The following is a 15,673-nucleotide window of genomic DNA, read 5'->3' as shown; positions in this document are numbered from 1 at the left end:
ACTTTGATCACCTGTTCCCTGATTTATTTTAAGCTTTGTGTACTTGGGCCATTAACTATTTTTGTTGCTGTTTGGGGCAATCACCCTGTTTGAAGGCAAGAGGATAGACAATGAGATCTCTGTGTTTTGGGTAAATTTCACAACTCAGGTGTAAGTTCATTGAATAAAAAAAACCTAGACAAGACTGGTAGAGTATTTCTTCACAAGCTTAAAAGTCATATTGCTAGCCCACCACCTCCTCAGTGAGGGCACCAAGGCCCCCTGGTCAGACCTGAAGGTTGTTTTGCCTCTGACACAACGAGGAATGTAGGTCTTGAGTGAGTTGGAGTTCAGGGATACGTCCAGCTGAAACACATGGGTGGCCCAAGCAGGCCAGGGACAGAGGTCATTGCACAAAGAGAAGAAAGGCCCAGCAAAAAAAATAAAAAAAGAAAGAGAAGAGTCCATTTTGAGGAGTCAAAGCGAGGGAAGGCAGGTCGCCCATATGGTCCCTGGGGTGTTGCCCCCAGGGGCAGAGGGACCCGTCAATCACAGCCACAGAAAAGGCTTAGGGAGACTTTCAAAGCTGCTGAATTAACTCTATTGCTGCAAAGCAAAAGGCAGGGGGCTCCAGCCCTTAAAGAGATGAGAGGAATGTAAAGTGTGAAAACATCTGAGCTCGCTCTGCCCGGCACAGCTGCATGGCCTGGCTGGGGGCCATTCACAGCTAGGGGCCCCAGCCACCCCCTCTGCCTCCAGCTAATGAAACCAGCATGGGGATCCTAATGACTGATCAAAGCCCATCCAACTTCCCCAGGACGTCTGCTCCCCTGGCCCTGCCCAGAGTGGGAATGGTGCTGTGAGAGGGAGGGGAAGAAGGTACTTGGTGGTTGGGCATGGGGGGTGGGGCAAGAGAGGCGGGTCTGGCCAGGTCTGACCTTCCCCTCTCCTGGCTGGCCTAAGCCTTTGCCTTCTTCTTGCCAGAGAGGTGAGACAGCATCATTCTGACTCCAGATCTCCAGACACAGTTTTCTGGGTCCTGAGCAACAGTCTTCTCACTCTGAGGGGTGGCGGGAGGATGCTTTTGTCAAAGGGCCCCAAGCCAATGCATGATTTCCTTCTGACGTGAGCTTCTGGTGCTGGTCTGAATTTCCCCCCCTGGCCCCTCTCTGCTCACTAATGAGGCTGCATCCTGGGTGAACGACCAAAACCTTTTTAATGTCACCCATCATCAAGTCATGCTACTTTACGTACCAGTTTGTTCCTAAAGGGGTAACTGGGTGCCCACACCCACAGGCCGCTGCGCCTAGTGGGACAGACTGGGACCTGCCAGGATGTCTGCTTTCTGGTCAAATGCTCAAGCAGCCCGACATGCCGGGGACACACAGACAGAGGAATACTAAACACTGAATACATACACAAATAGACCAGATAAAATATTTGTCTTGCTTAGAAGCCAAGGGCAAAGATATTTGTGGAACGGTAGGTATGTGTCTGTGTTTGAGGAAGCGGGGGCAGGGGGAGGGTGCTGATAGCAGGAGTCGGTGCGCGTGGGGAGGGTAAGGGAGGGGAAGCTGTTGCTTGCACTACTAGATCCGAATGCTTTCCTGAAATCGCTGGTGGAACTGCAGAAGGGAGAACTTTGCTCGGTGGTGACATTGCATCTGGAGTGTTCCAGGAAGGGGAAGAACCTGAATGACATTCAGAGATGAAGATGGAGTCCATGAAGGAAGGGTATATGCCCAGGCATGAGGGGATGGCTGTGTTACCTCGAAAAGTCTGGGAGGGGGACTTGCTGGGAGGGGGAGAATAGTAGAGAACATAGCTTTCAGAGTTCCATTAAGAGCAGCCGGGGGCTTGGGGCAGCGGGAGGAGGGGGCTGGGAAAGTCCAGGTGACAGATGGCCAGGCTGCTGCTGGAATGCAGAAGAAGGAAAGAGAGTCATGTAGGAATTAACAGCGTATATTGAACAGGGGGGACCACACACCTAGCTTGTATCCAGGTCTCCCTGGAGACAATGTTTTCATTAAATAATCACTGTAGAAATCCACAGTCCCCAGTGCCTTGCCCCCACATCTCAGGGCAGAACGTGAGTCTCTAGGACTGAGCTAGACCATACTGGAATCGAGGTACTGTGGCCAGACAGTAGAGGGCGCTGTGACTCTAACAAGTTAACCAGAAGCCACCAGAAGGAGGAAGCAGGCCACAGGAAGGGTTCCAGTGGGTTGTTGGGTTTGCGCTGTCTAAACTCCTGGTTGGCCTTTAGTGCCCAATAAACACAGAGTGACATCCGCATAAGTAATCGCAGGGTTTCCTCAGGATGGACTGAAATAGAACGGAGGGGCCAGAAGCTTCTTTGGCCATCATACCATTTGGCTTGTGCCCAGATAGCAGGGGGCGATAACCATTAATGCTTCTCTCCTGAAATGGGAAGAAAAAAAAGCCTCCCTCATTTTTAATAACTTTATTCCCCAAACTTCAAAAAATGAAATTGCCAAGTTAAGAACTTGCCTTGAAAAAAAAATTCTAATTTATTATAAAGAAGGTCCGGGGCTTGGGAATTTTTTAATGCAGATTCCTAATTTTCCAAAGTGAGATTCTCCTGTGCATTTGAATAGATTATGCTCGGTATTGCTAGCCCTTAGCACAACGGGAACATTATTAAAACGATTGCATGGGTCTCAGAGGAAGGGCTCTGCTTCTCGCTTCCTTTCTCATTTTGGGGACTTCGTATCAGAGACTGTCCATTTTTGCCTGTGGAAGAAACTGGATTTCCAAGGAGGTGATACAGAGAGGTGCTCTGCTGTCCAGGCCTTGAGGAAACAAGTCAGACCGGATCCAAAAGTAATGAGATTAGACCTAAAGGAATCGAAGGAAGTGGGGAATCCTTCCCGGAGAGCCCCGTTTAGGAAGGGACTCCCCTGTGTGCCTGACCCATGTTCCTATTAGGCCCTGCTTCTTTCCTGAGGACATTGAGTGTCAGAGAGCAGCTGATTCTCTAGGATAATGAGCATGAATAGGGCAATGGAGCAGGGCTTCCCCTGAGAAGTTGGGTTCAGCCTCTTGAAAGCAGAAAGGGAAGAAGGCAGCAAGTTCCCCGGCAGAAGACTCACACAGAAGACATTCCTATGTGGGAGCCCCTCCTAGGAGCCCCCAAAGAGTGTGGAGAAGGGACCCCACCCCCTCAAGAACCAATCGGCCTCAAAGTCCAGTTCTCTCTGGAGAGGACAGCCTTCCCCGAGGAGGAGTCAGAGGTCTTTGCTCTGGGGATCTCACTCACCTCTACCACCCTGCCCGGGCCGTCTCTGCCCGAATGACTCCCCACGACTCCCCATCCTGATTCAGTTTCTTTGGGAATTGCATTGGCTCAGGGAAGGCCCGTGGCAACCCAGCCATAGCCTAGTGGCCTAACCAAGGCCATCAGGACCCCAGACTTTGGCTCGGTCACTTGACCAGGGATGACAACACTTCCTGTCAGACACTTGTTCCCAGGGCCCTGGGGTCACAAATAGATGTGTGGCTTCCTCAGGGCAAAGTATTCCTTTGCTGTATATGGATTTCCCAAGGTGAAGTCCTGGTGGCTCCTCAGAGAGGAGAGCCTTGGGACAGTCCCTGCCCAGGGCGTCTACTCGGAGGCCCTAGATGGGGACCCAGAGCCTCGCTCCCTCCCCCAAAAGGCTTGAGCTGCTCACTGGTGACTTCCGGGGGGCTGAGGGCCCGAGAGCTGCGGCCCCACCTCCATCACGTCCCTCAGCAGCTGGGATGTATTAGTTCTCAGCTGTATGCTGAGAATTAAATTAGGCTCCTGTACATAACGACGCCCGGATAGCATTCTTGGACCAGAGAGGCCCTGCTGCAGCTCTCCCACTAATCCCCACCAAACCAGACTTCTCCCAGCTGCCCCAGCAGGCAAAACAAGGCTTGGGGCCGGCGGGAGGGAGGCAGCAGCCACCAGCTGTGCTGGTCCAATGCTCTCTAACTTCTTGGCCCTGCCCTCGTCTGTCCCCGAGCGTCGCGTATGAGGCCTTGGCACCCACCACCTGCTAAGGATAGGAAGTGACCCCACGTCTGTTCCCCATTTCTACTGTGAAGCTAGGAGATTAGGATCAAACCACAAAAGAAACGGAGCCGAAGTGCTTGACTTTATCGGGACCCTGGGGGTCCCCGACGCTGCCCGAGCACAGGAGAGGATGACGTCCGTGTCTACTGAGGAAGGAGGAAGCTCATTCCCCATGATGGCCTCTGTGTTCCTAGGTCTCCACAGGCCAGGCCTCCGCATTTCATTCTGACTATGGAGGGGAGGGTCCTGACACGGTGTTGCATGCCTGGAAGCTTTCAAATAGAGGGACCACGTAAATGCCCAGTCCGCCCCTGCAGTCATTCGTAGAAAGCTCCAGATGTGGGCAGGAGCTTGGCCGCAAAGGAGGCTGGGTTGGGGAGAGCTGAGGAAGGGGTGTGGAGCTGACATGTTGGAGCACGGGTGGGGATAAAAGGACGTGTGTTGGAAGGCCGGGGAATGACAAGTGCTTTTGAATTTCCAGCGGGGAGAGGAGTCAGTGGTGGTCTGCAGGCTGGACATTCTGTAAAGTGGTGATTTCTTGGGGGCAGGGGGAGGTGGGGGGAATCAGGGATGGATGGAGCAGCGGCTGTATGCTCACACCAGGCTGGGGGGTCTGGATCCTCGGACCTAATGAGATCAAATTCGGTCAACCCTGTGTCTGCATCTTAATACCCACCTCGCGCTGCACAGACCTGCTACGTAGTCCCTGAGAACGGCTGCGTGTGAAATGCTCAGGAGCGAAGGGCGTCGGACAGAGCTGCTGGTCCCCTGCACACAGTAGGCTTTCACTGCTCATTTGCCGGGTGAATGAGTGAACGAGGGCTCTAGCTGGGTCCGTTCACATTACAGATACTCAGTACCCCCTTACCAAAGTAGCACTCACTTGAGAGACCAGGGTAGAGAAAACCGGAGGGAGTAAAGGTAAGGGCGGGAGAACCGAGGCCCCTCTGACTGCACAGCCACATCACTAACTCAGGGTCTCCAGAGAACGAAGTGTGGAGGGAGGTGAGCATGGGAGGAAGCACGGGTCCGAAGGGATGGTTCTGAAGGACCAGGGGAGCCCAACCCACAAAAGCTGGGCCGGGCCTCAGACAGAGGGGAGGAGACAACAGCAAGGCAGCGAGAAAATGCCACCGTCTCAAGAGGGGCAACCAGGATGGAGTCTCAGGAGAGCTCGGGGGGCTGTTGTGTCCGAGCTGAGGGATGGAAACTGGGAACCAGGGGGAAAGGGTTGGAGGATGTAGAGATACAGTCCTGGCCTTTTTCTAGCAAGAAGCTAACGGAATCCTGAAGAGAAGGGTGATTCCTGGAATGGGCAGGCAGAGTAGGATGGGACAGAAAGGCTCCAGTGACCAGTAAATGAGGGATCTGCTCCAGAGGAACCTCTGATTAGGGTTTCACCAGATACTCAAAAGCAGACTCGATTCATAGGCATCTGATCTCCCCACATGAGGGGTTGTGTTGTCTGATGTCTGCTCCAAGAGGGAAGCAGGCTGAGGGTGGGGAAAGGACCATGACTGGGGGCTCCAGACCATGGTCCCCGATGTTGGTGACAGAGCTACCCAAGTAGGATCCAAACCTGGTTTTCTCAAAGGCAATGGTCCTCCGGGGGCCTGTGTTGACTGGCTCTCCCAAGGCGGGAGAAGCCCAGAGTGTGGCCAGGAGATAGCTGGGGGAGGCCTCGCTCTGTCCCGCCCGGGGAAGGCCACCGCACCCCCTTCCCGTCATTTGGTCAGTCGACACTCACCTGCGGGCTGTCCTGGTAGGGTGGGGGAGGGACATTCTGCGTGGCCATCATCGTCAGAGCAGGGGCTGGGGAGGCATGTTGCATCATGGGATTGATTCACATCGAGGATCTGTGGCAGGAGAAAGGGGGCCGCACCGTTAATAGGCTGAGCACAGGGAGCCCTGGGGACCGGCCGGCTCAACATATTCTCAGGCCAGGCCACCTGGACTGAGGGCCTACAGCAAGCGCTGGAAGCCCTTTAGGGGAACAAATGAGAGCTAAAGGGGAGAGGCTGGGGTGGGGAGGGGCTTTCTGAGCCATTTTGACTTAAAAGAAATGATATTCAAATCATATGTGAAACAACTGAACACCCCCTACCCCCCAGCCATGCTTTGTACAGCATCAGCTGGGGCCTGGTGGGCGGGGAGGGGCAAGGGAAGGGGAGTCTGGCTGGTGGCAGCACAGGGCACTGGCGGCAATTCGGGTATCCCCCAAGACAAGGGCGCTGGCCCTTTCCCAGGCTTCTGAAACAGCCACCTGGGCTCTCAGGGGTAGGAGGTCTCCTGCCCTAACTCTTCCAAGTCCCACCTCACTACCCCGGGGTCTGAGAGAGCAGGCTAACCCCTCCCAGGCGTGCTCGTCACACCCCCTAGTGGCCGAAAAGGGAAGTGGGGGTGCAGGCCTGCTCAGACTGGAGGGTGGGGTGGCCAGGATGGGGAGACCAGTTGGTCTTTAGGGAAGGGAAAGAGGCTGGGGGACATCCGAAAGCCTGGGTGAGCCTCCCGTCACTTGCCGAGTTTTTCTAGGTGTTTGCTTGTGACTGTGGAGCAATGGATATGTCTGTGATGTTCTTTTAAGTAAGCCTCCTTAGCCTGTCTTCAGTACGGAGTCACCAGCATCTTGGGGCCAGAGGAGCAGAGCCAAGACCACCCCCATCTTACGAACAGAGGAGGGGACAGAGGGTGTGCAGAGGGGGCGAGGCGGTTCTCGTGAAGCAGGGATTGGACCCGAATCTCCAGGTGCCCTGTCCCTCGCTGTCCTGCACGGCACTACTCCCCACCCATCACCAGTAAGTGAGCTGCCCCTCCTGGGCCTCAAGGTTTCTTCTTGAAATGGAACGTGGTGCTGTAAGTGGAGACAGCCTGGCAATACTCCCCACCCCAAGGAAACAGAATGCCCAGAAAGCTGTTGAGCTACACTAGATGCCCTGAAATATTTAGAGCTGGAAACCACAGGCTAGTTGCCTGCCGCAGGTCTGTCCATCATGGGGCCCGGAAACTCCTAAGAACCTCCGTGGGGCAAGGGGCCTGTGCTTCTCCTGGGTGGAGGGTGCTGATGAGCTAGAAACATTTGTGAGCGCAGACTCAGAACTTCCCTTCCCTCTCCCTGAATGCACTGTGGGGCTCCCTTCTTGTTCCACTGATGCCTTCCCATGCCTTCCTAGGGTCTTCTGGAATGTTCACATATGTGAATTCTGTGGTAATGTGAGGGTGTTTGGAGCTGCCTAAGGGAAGGGCCTGGTCTCCAGCACCCTGAGGGGTGTGTGTGTATGAGACAGAGTGTGGGTATTTTTTCGTTATTTTTCAGGAAAAGGAGGAAGTAGGAAGGTTGGCCTGACCTGAGTCTCCGGCTATGCTCGGACCTTAAGCGCATGCGGAAACACGGGACGTGTAGGTGTTCATTCACGGACTATTTATTTATCAAGTGTCGTCTGCACGCTAGGAGGTGTGGGAGAATAAACAAGAGGAGGCAAGCTCTCCTCTCCAAGGAGTGTTATCAGTCAGGGAGGTGATGGCCCAGCAGGCAAGAAGAAAGAGAAATGAAGGTTCCAGAGGAGACCCCAAAGGGACAGAGGGCTTCTGCTGGGCCTGCAGGGCATCCCCTTGGCCTCTCTACCAACTCCCCTCGCCTCCCCTGGCTTTACCTCAGATGACAGACCACCAGGATGTCTTTGCAATAGAAACATTCAGGGTCTCCCCACCTCGCACACACATGAGGCACCCAGATCCATTCTGTATTTTTGCCAAGAGTGTCAGAAGGGAGCCCTCGGGGGAGCCTGTCACTTCAGGCTGGAAAACCATGTCTGTCTTCGCTGCTGGCTCTTTGTCTGAGTGGCAGTAAACATCCGAGGAAGGCAAGAGTAGAGCGGAAAGTCTTCCCGAGGGAAAAAGAGGATAGAGACTCCCTGAGATGTCCGAAGAAACTTCCAGAATGAAGACATTTGAGAGATTAAAATGAGTGTGGAATCTCTTTTAGACACTGAGGGACAAGAGGAAATCGGGATATTTCAGGAGTGTGTTAGGCTCAGCCTTTCCTGGAACTCTGGCAGATGAGGTAACTTTGGTTGGGGCCTCAGGACTGCCTTCACACCTCTTCCTTGGAGCTTCCTTGGAGCTCCTTGGCCGGGGAGAGTGAACCACTGTGGGGCTGTAGTGCCAGCAGCCTCCAGAAGAGGGAGCCTGGGGGCAGAGTCTCGGGTGGGAGCTCCCTAGGTGGTTTCTCTCTCCTCTTAGGGGCAACGGGTTCCCTTTAACCTTGGGTTTGGGTCTTGGGGTAACCTCATTTCACGCAGGAGAAAGTCAGTAAAGGCAGAGCAGAGGACACTCAATGAGGAGGACTGGGGCTAAATAGAGGGGTCTTTAATTTCTTTCTTTTGTTCACTGTCCAGTGAATGAGAGCTGGGGTCATTTTGGAGTTGCTGTCCCTAGAAATATTTGCAATGGCAGGAGGGCTACCCAGCCTGGGGGCAAAGAGAGATGGGTGAAAGAGGTCTGCAGCCAGAAGCAACCACCGACGCCCAAGCTGAGAGGAGATTTTTCAGTCTGGAGTCCGTCAGGCTGGGAGCTGGGGCCAGACCTGCCTCACCAGAGGACACAAGAACAATTTTCTGAGGACCCAGATGGCCTTTGCCCCTCCCCTCTCCCTCTCTGGGGTCACCACAGGCCACTAGGCCACTAACCCATTGCCCTCTGGGGGCTTCTCCTACCAGAGAACAGGAGGACTTTTCATCAGGGGCTTAAGTTTCGTCAGTTCGCTGCTCACTCAGGCACGGAAGCTTCTGGTAAGGAGACTCTGGGGGAGACCCCACACCCATCTCTGGAAGCTTGCTCTTTTCTTCACACCACTCCACAAGCACAGGCACTCCCCCGTCCTTGGGGAACCCCACTGGCGAGGCTTGGGGGAGCTGAGGGATGTGTGGAACCTCTCTGGAGAGAGGGATGTGGGGATCCAACTTCTCTTGTCTGAAGCTGGGCGCAGTGAGACTCTGTAGGGGTGGAGGGAGCTCCCTGAGCTATCCCTGCATACCGGCCCTTTTTACACGGGAGTCCGGAGGGGAGTAGTAGGCCTGGGCTCTAGAAACTGCAGCCTCTGGCTTCCGGCATTTGTCAGTGGCTCAGAGAGGCTGCTCCGCCCTGCACAGAGGCCCCAGCGCTCTGTTACCAGACACCAGGGCACTCCAGGGAGCGCAGCCAAGACTGCAAATGGAGGATGCATGAGGAATGATTTACCACCGAGAAATTTCCCATCGAAGGCAGGCTCATGTCAAAAGATTGTTCTTAATGTTGAAAACCTTTATTTTAGGACAGCTGGGAGGGAGGAAAAAAAAAAACCCTAATGCAACATTCAACCCCACAGTGATCTCCAAGAAGAAATAATGCGTGTCGCTGATATTATCAAAAGGAGCTAAAACCGCCATTTTATAGTGCTCAGGAGCCCAGGAAGGCTGTGATGCACAGGTTGGGGGTGGGTGAGGGGACATCAAAAGACACCCCTTTAGGAAGTAGGAATGGGCAGCCAGGGAGCACCCACTCCCTGTCTCAACTCTTGCTCCCTCAGCCCTGTGAGGTGAGGCCCTGTGTCTGTAGCCCCAACTCCAGTGTGTTGACAAACAGGCTTAGAAAAAAATAGCAAGCTCGTTAGGAAGGAGCTCATTAGGACTTGTTGACATGAAACCCATTAGACCAATTAACATTCCATTAACGGCCTGGGGCACCAAGGGGTTAATGCTGCCCGGCAGTAATTGGGCTGGGGTGCTGGGGTTGGGGGCTCAGGGCCTTAAGGATGAGAAACAAAGTCTAATTGGGAACTCTCTGGCCAGCTGGCCCGACAGCATTTGTTCTCGCCCTCTGACCCTAGCCGAGACTACATTGTATCTGGCACCCGCTTGGAGGGGGCGGGGATGGGACCGCTTCCCTTTGGCTCCTCACAGTCGCGCCTCATGGCCCTAGATGGGAGGCTAGGCGGATGGTGGGCACCCGCCAAGGTGTGGAAGTATTTCCATCCTTTCCTACCCTGATAGTCCTGTTTTCTTCATCCATCCCTGCTCCCACTTCTGGTCCAGTTTCTCTCTTGGCGCCCAGGGAAGCAAGTTCCCTCTCCTCTCCCCAGTTACATGTGCGTGACCCCTGCTTACAAAAGCTCTTTGGAGAAGCTAGAATTCTTGAGGCCCCAGAACCTGATTCATCTGGAGAGTGTTGTAGTTTAGGGCAGAGGAGTGAGGGGAGGGCACACTGGCCCTGGGTCTGTCTTCCTTCCTCCCTTCCCTCCCTCCCTTCCTTCCTGCTATCCTTCTTTCCCTAGGAAGGAAGCTAAGACGCATGGAGGAGGGCCCCATAGAAGCCCTTCTCTTCTGCCCTCTGACACACACCAGCAGTATTTTCATTATTTTCCTTCCCTAGCTACACGTAGAGGCTGTGGAAGTCCCATCCCCTGCCTGGGCCTCCTTTTCCTCTTTTCCTAAATTCCCTTGCTCATAGCCTGTGCTCAAGGTCAAAAAGTCTGGAATCCTCATCTAGCTCTGTCATGTATCTGTGGCCAATACAAGTCAAGTTCCCCTCTTGGACTGCAAAATGAGGGGTTTCACCAGAATATTCTGGAAGTCTTTGCCCACGGTGAAGCCCTCAACACAAGCTTGGTTGAATGGAAGGGAGATAGTTGGATTGTAGCTTCATTTCTTTTTCTTTTCTTTCTTTCTTTCTTTTTTTTTTTTTTAATATTTTATTTATTTATTTGACACACAGAGATCACAAGTAGGCAGAGAGAGAGTAAGGGAAGCAGGCTCCCTGCTGAGCAGAGAGCTGGATGCGGGGCTCGATCCCAGGACCCTGGAATCATGACCCAATCAGAAGGCAGAGGCTTTAACCCACTGAGCCACCCAGGCTCCCCTCTAGCTTCATTTCAAAGGCTAGCCAGCTCATGTCTTCTCCTCCTCAGTGCCCATTTGAGAGTGAGGGAGAGAGGCCCCTGAGGCCGGAGAGCCAGGAGCTCTCCTCAGCACCCCCAGCCCAGAAGACCCCATCCCACCCCCTAACCCCAGGCCAGGGAGGGAGCCCTCTGAGCAGCTGCCCAGGCCTGGGTTCTGACGTCTAGACAGATTTGCAGGAGGCTGAAATAACAGAGTGAACTCAGCAGGAGAGACCAAAAGGCTGCATTAGTAACCTGGCTGGCTGCAACTTCTCCCTCGGGAGCTGCCGCCTCGACCCTGGCTCAATCCCCTTTATTTTCCTTCCGCCTAGAGAGAGCCTCCTCCAAAAGGAGTCTCTGGCTCAGCTCCCTTCCCAGAAGCGGCCTGTAGGTGGCGCCTCGGAGCCCTGCTTTAATTGCATTATATAATAGAACCTGTTTACTAAATCATGTAATCAGTCGCCTTAGGATTTACAGCTTCCGATGTGTATAGAGAATTGGACTTTGAGTCAAATTTAAAAACAAATAAAAATGAGAGGCAGCTGTTGCTGATAGTGTGATATTCATCTTTTGGAAACAAATTCACCCCACTGCTATAAATTATGCTTGGAAAAAAAGTGTTGGTGGTGGGAAGGAGTTGGCTAGGTCTCCTGCGCTGGCAACTCAGAGCGATGAATCTTGAAATAACGGTGTCAACCTGTCACTGATTTCATGTGACTCTGTGGATTTATCTAAAGAAACGCAGGGGTGCGTGCACACACACACACACACACACTCCAGATTTCTGTGCAAAACCCAGGAAGGGCTAGAAATCTCGAGATTTGGAGGAAACACCGTGGTCACTGTGTGGGGTGTCCGGAGCTAGCGCTGGGTGTTGGTGGGTGGGGCCACCGCCGGGACGGTGGAGAGTGTGGAGGTGAGAGGGAGGTTGTAACTCTGGGCTGGGAAGCTTGAAAATGTGAGGAAGTCTGGTTGACATGTCTGCAAGTGAGGGAGAAGCGAAGGGTCCTTGAGGAATGAAGGGGAAGGGGCCAGCCCCCCAGGAGCCTCCCAAACGCTGGACCGGGTGCTCTAGGAATCGGGGGAAAGGTCAGGGGCCCGAGGATTCAGGGGACAGAAGTGCTGTGGCCTCATGGATGCTGCTTTGCCCCATCTCTCTGACCTCGGGTGCTGGGGGTGAGTGGAAGTCCTCAGGTCTGATAAGAGCAGGCTCAGAGTGGGGCGTGGGAGCCAGGCAGGTAACTCTATGTTACTGAAGGAAGCATAGGTGGAGGGAGACCCTAGCAGTCTTTGCACTCAGGAGCAGACCCCTGCCGTCCTGAAGGCCGGCTGGCTAAAGGTCCAAAATGAGCCACCGCTCCACCATGACCCAGGTCTGCATGGACACTGCACCTGGCACAGAGCCCCAGGTCACTGCAGAATGCCCCAGCCAGAAGGACGACTTCCCTGGTGCCCCTCTGGTTCCTGCCTGGACATCTCCATAGGAAATCATTTTCTACTGACTTCAGCAAGATAGCAACTGAGGCCACTCAGACCCCTTGGCTGCCCGCAGCTCTCTGAGCGAATTGTCATTTACTAACTTTCTGAGAAGCCTACTTGGGCGGTGGTGCCGGGTCATGCCCTATTATGCTGGTTTCCAGGAAACAGAATGGAGACAGAGCAGAAGCCAGTGTGAGCTTTCAGAAATGTGAAAATGTCTCTCTCCCCCTACCTTTCTCTCCTTCTCAGCGCTAACTGCCAAGTGGGGCAAATGGTCTCCAGAAGGGGTAAGAGCCTTTTGTGAAGTCAAGCCAGAGGCCCTCCTGCTCCCCACACAGGGAGGACAGTCTCTTCCAAATGCTGTTGGTCCTCCTCCCAGGGGTCTCCACTCCACTCCTTCCCCTACACCCAAAGCCATTTTGCAGTTTATCTTCCTCGTGGCTGGGTCAACAGATCACTTATGCACTCTGACCCCAGCTGAGAGACCCTGTTCTGGGAGGCCCCCTGGATCCCTCTTGCCGCAGTTTAGGGAGGGGACACTCAGGAGTTACAGAAGGCAGAGGGTTCGACTCTGCCCTGGCTGTGAGTGGGTCTGTTGGTGGTCACAGACCACAACACCCTCTGACCGCCCTGACTAGAGGGGAGCCCCCCACCTCGCCCTCCTGTTTCCTGCCATGCCTCCCTGATTCATGGGGGTTCTGAGAACATCAGGGCCCAGACTTGGGCCCCTCAGGGCTGCTGCCTTGCCCCCGACCCCTCCCCCCCGCCCCAACCAGTTTAGCTATTTTGCAGTTTGGCTTCAAACACATGGACCAGGGTCAGAGTTAGGAGAGCGACTCCCCAGCCCTCCTTTCCTGCCTGCCTCCTGCTTCCCCACACTGGGGCCAGGAAGCGACAGAGCCCTCACTCTCCTCCCTGCCTGGGCTGTCACACCTTTCCCAGCTTCAAAAAGCTGCTGATATATTTTACAAACTGAAACAGCAATTTAATTCCCCCTGATAGCAGCAATTGTCCATTAGATCTTCCTACCGAGGAGCTTTAACAATAATTCCTTTCATCCGACTGCTTGCTTCTTCTTGATCTGAGAATCAATCCCATAAATAGCAGGCAAGAGTTTTCACATTACTCTCCCCCTCCAGCTTTTAGCATTTTGATGAAGATTCTCATCTCCTCTTAAAGCACTTCACAACTTGGCAATTTTCCCCCCTTTGGTTTCTTTAAACAAAATAAAACAAAAAAACAGAAAGGGAGGGGGAAGCATGCCAGTTATCAGGGTAAGTGCCATCCCTGCACGTGTCTCACAGGTAAGTGCTTTGCACCTTTGCCTGCCTGGAGGCAGGGGGATGGCAGGGATGACCTCCAACGGCCACTCCCTCACTGCTGGAAGGGGGTGCTGCTCGCTCCGGAGGGGCCCCACCGTAGGACCCTAAATTTCACGTTTACCCACAGTTGGGTCCAGCTTTTGTGTGTAATGCTCGACTCTGAGCACTTTCCTGTTTCCAGGAAAGCCCTCCCCTTGGCGCTGCATCTCAGGAGTGGAGGCCAGTAGGTCGTGCTGCTGGCCCGGTGGGGCCCCCTGAAGGTTCCATCAAGAAGCCTCTCCCTGGGCCTGTTGCCAAGTTCCCCCCCATGGCTCAGGCAACTCTCGAACCTAGAGCTGGGATTCTGTCCCCTCTGTTTCATGGCCAGCCCCCTTCAGCTCTACCCAAATAGCATGAGTGGGAGAGGCAGGGAAGAACAGGGAAAGGAGAGAGCTAGAGGCCTTTCATTCAATTCTTTCTCTTATCTTTTAAACGTGCAAGCAGTCCCAAGGATCAGGGGCAGAGGAGAGCCCTCCTGTTCTTGGGTAGCTAGAGTGAGGGTGGATTGCCAGGGCACTTGGGAGCCCCAGCCTGCTCCCCCAAGACACCATCACGTACTCTCCTGTCTGCGCGCGTGCGCACACACACACACACACAGGGAAACAAATCTAAAAATGAACCCAGGGACCGAAATCCCCCTCGACAAACCTGATTCCCAGGTTTATTATTATTTGTCAAGAGCTGACGGCAGCCGCTGCTTGGGAACAGAGCTGAGAAAACAACACGGGCTGGGCCCCTGAGGCTCACAACTCAGCAGAGACAGAGGAACAGCTCAGATGCTGGGAAGCCCAGATGGAGGGAGCCAAGCAGCCATCTCCCTGCTGCCCTATCTGCCTCCCTCCCTTTCAGAAAGCTTTCTCTTCTCCGAGGCAGGCACACTGGAAGAACGGCACTCCCGGGGAGCTGGAGAGAGGAGGGAAGTCAGGGGTGGGCAGGGAGGGGGCTGGAGCCCCAGGACTGGGGCGGGGGTGTGGCATCCATAGGGATAAGGGACCCTGATTCTTAGTCCATCTGTCCCTTGTGATGCTCCCAGATTCTGCTGGAACCAGATGCTCCAAGGAGGGTCAACTGGGCCCCTTTTCTCTCTTAGGAAGATACCACGTCCTCTGGCTGGATGATACGTGGTTCTGTTTTCTAAAAAATTGCCTCCAGAAAAAAACGCTCAAGAGTCAGGGCTGTTAAAGCAAGTGGCTCTCTGGGCTCAGTTTATCACAGAAAAGCCACTCGTCCCTGATACTTCCTCACCCAGCTAATGGATGTCCTTCCTCCCTAGGCCTTTGGGGTGGCCCAGGCGAGCTTGTGAGAAAAAGGAGGGAGACTGAGTAGCGTCCATAGCGACAAGGTCAGCTCTGGGAGGAAAGTCTGCCCAGGAGCCTCCCTCAAGCTTGGTCCTCATGGCTGTTTGGAATGAGAGCGGGGACACTGGCTCTGTGTTCCTCATCTGTCGGGGTGGGGGGAGCCCCAGGGAAGGGAGGATGATGGCCGCCACGTGCGAAAGACAAAGTGATGCTGGGCGGTGAACCCATTCCTGGGCATTGCCAACCGGTCTCCAGCCCCAGCGGAGCAGAAACGCCCTCTATCACCTTATGAAAGTTTTCCTCCGTGCTTTTTGCTGTGCGTCTCCTCTGCCATTAAGGTCTCTGTATTACACTCTCGTGTCCTTTCCTTCATCAAAATTTTGCTCAAAACTCTACTCTTCCTTGAAGCAGAAGTACAGCACGGAAGCGTGAACAATCACTATGTGTGTTTCTGTGTCGTGGGGGATCTGCTTCCCACCCGCATGCCTCATCTCGCCCACCGAACCCTGTGCTCTTCGGTAGACAAGATCATGGCCCTTCCTCGCGTTTCCTTTTTAGGGGACAGAAATCCTCTGCCTACAATTTC

The 15,673-nt window shown here is 54.1% G+C and overlaps 1 protein-coding gene across 4 annotated transcripts in view; it reads right to left on the bottom strand.

Annotated features, from left to right (window-relative positions):
• Positions 1-15,673, bottom strand: part of PKNOX2 (PBX/knotted 1 homeobox 2) — a 304,551-nt gene that overhangs the window by 70,860 nt on the left and 218,018 nt on the right. For all 4 annotated transcript variants that reach the window (XM_044258141.1, XM_044258138.1, XM_044258139.1 and 1 more), the window contains one exon: positions 5,787-5,895. In XM_044258141.1, the coding sequence (XP_044114076.1) occupies positions 5,787-5,873 (87 nt within the window). In that variant the 5' untranslated portion in view covers positions 5,874-5,895. The remainder of the gene's footprint in view (positions 1-5,786; positions 5,896-15,673) is intronic.

The sequence above is a fragment of the Neovison vison genome, chromosome 7, assembly GCF_020171115.1.
Source record: "Neovison vison isolate M4711 chromosome 7, ASM_NN_V1, whole genome shotgun sequence".
Taxonomy (NCBI): Eukaryota; Metazoa; Chordata; class Mammalia; order Carnivora; family Mustelidae; genus Neogale; species Neogale vison.
The sequence above is the reverse complement of the archived record's forward strand: the minus strand, read 5'-3'. Positions and strand labels throughout refer to the sequence as shown.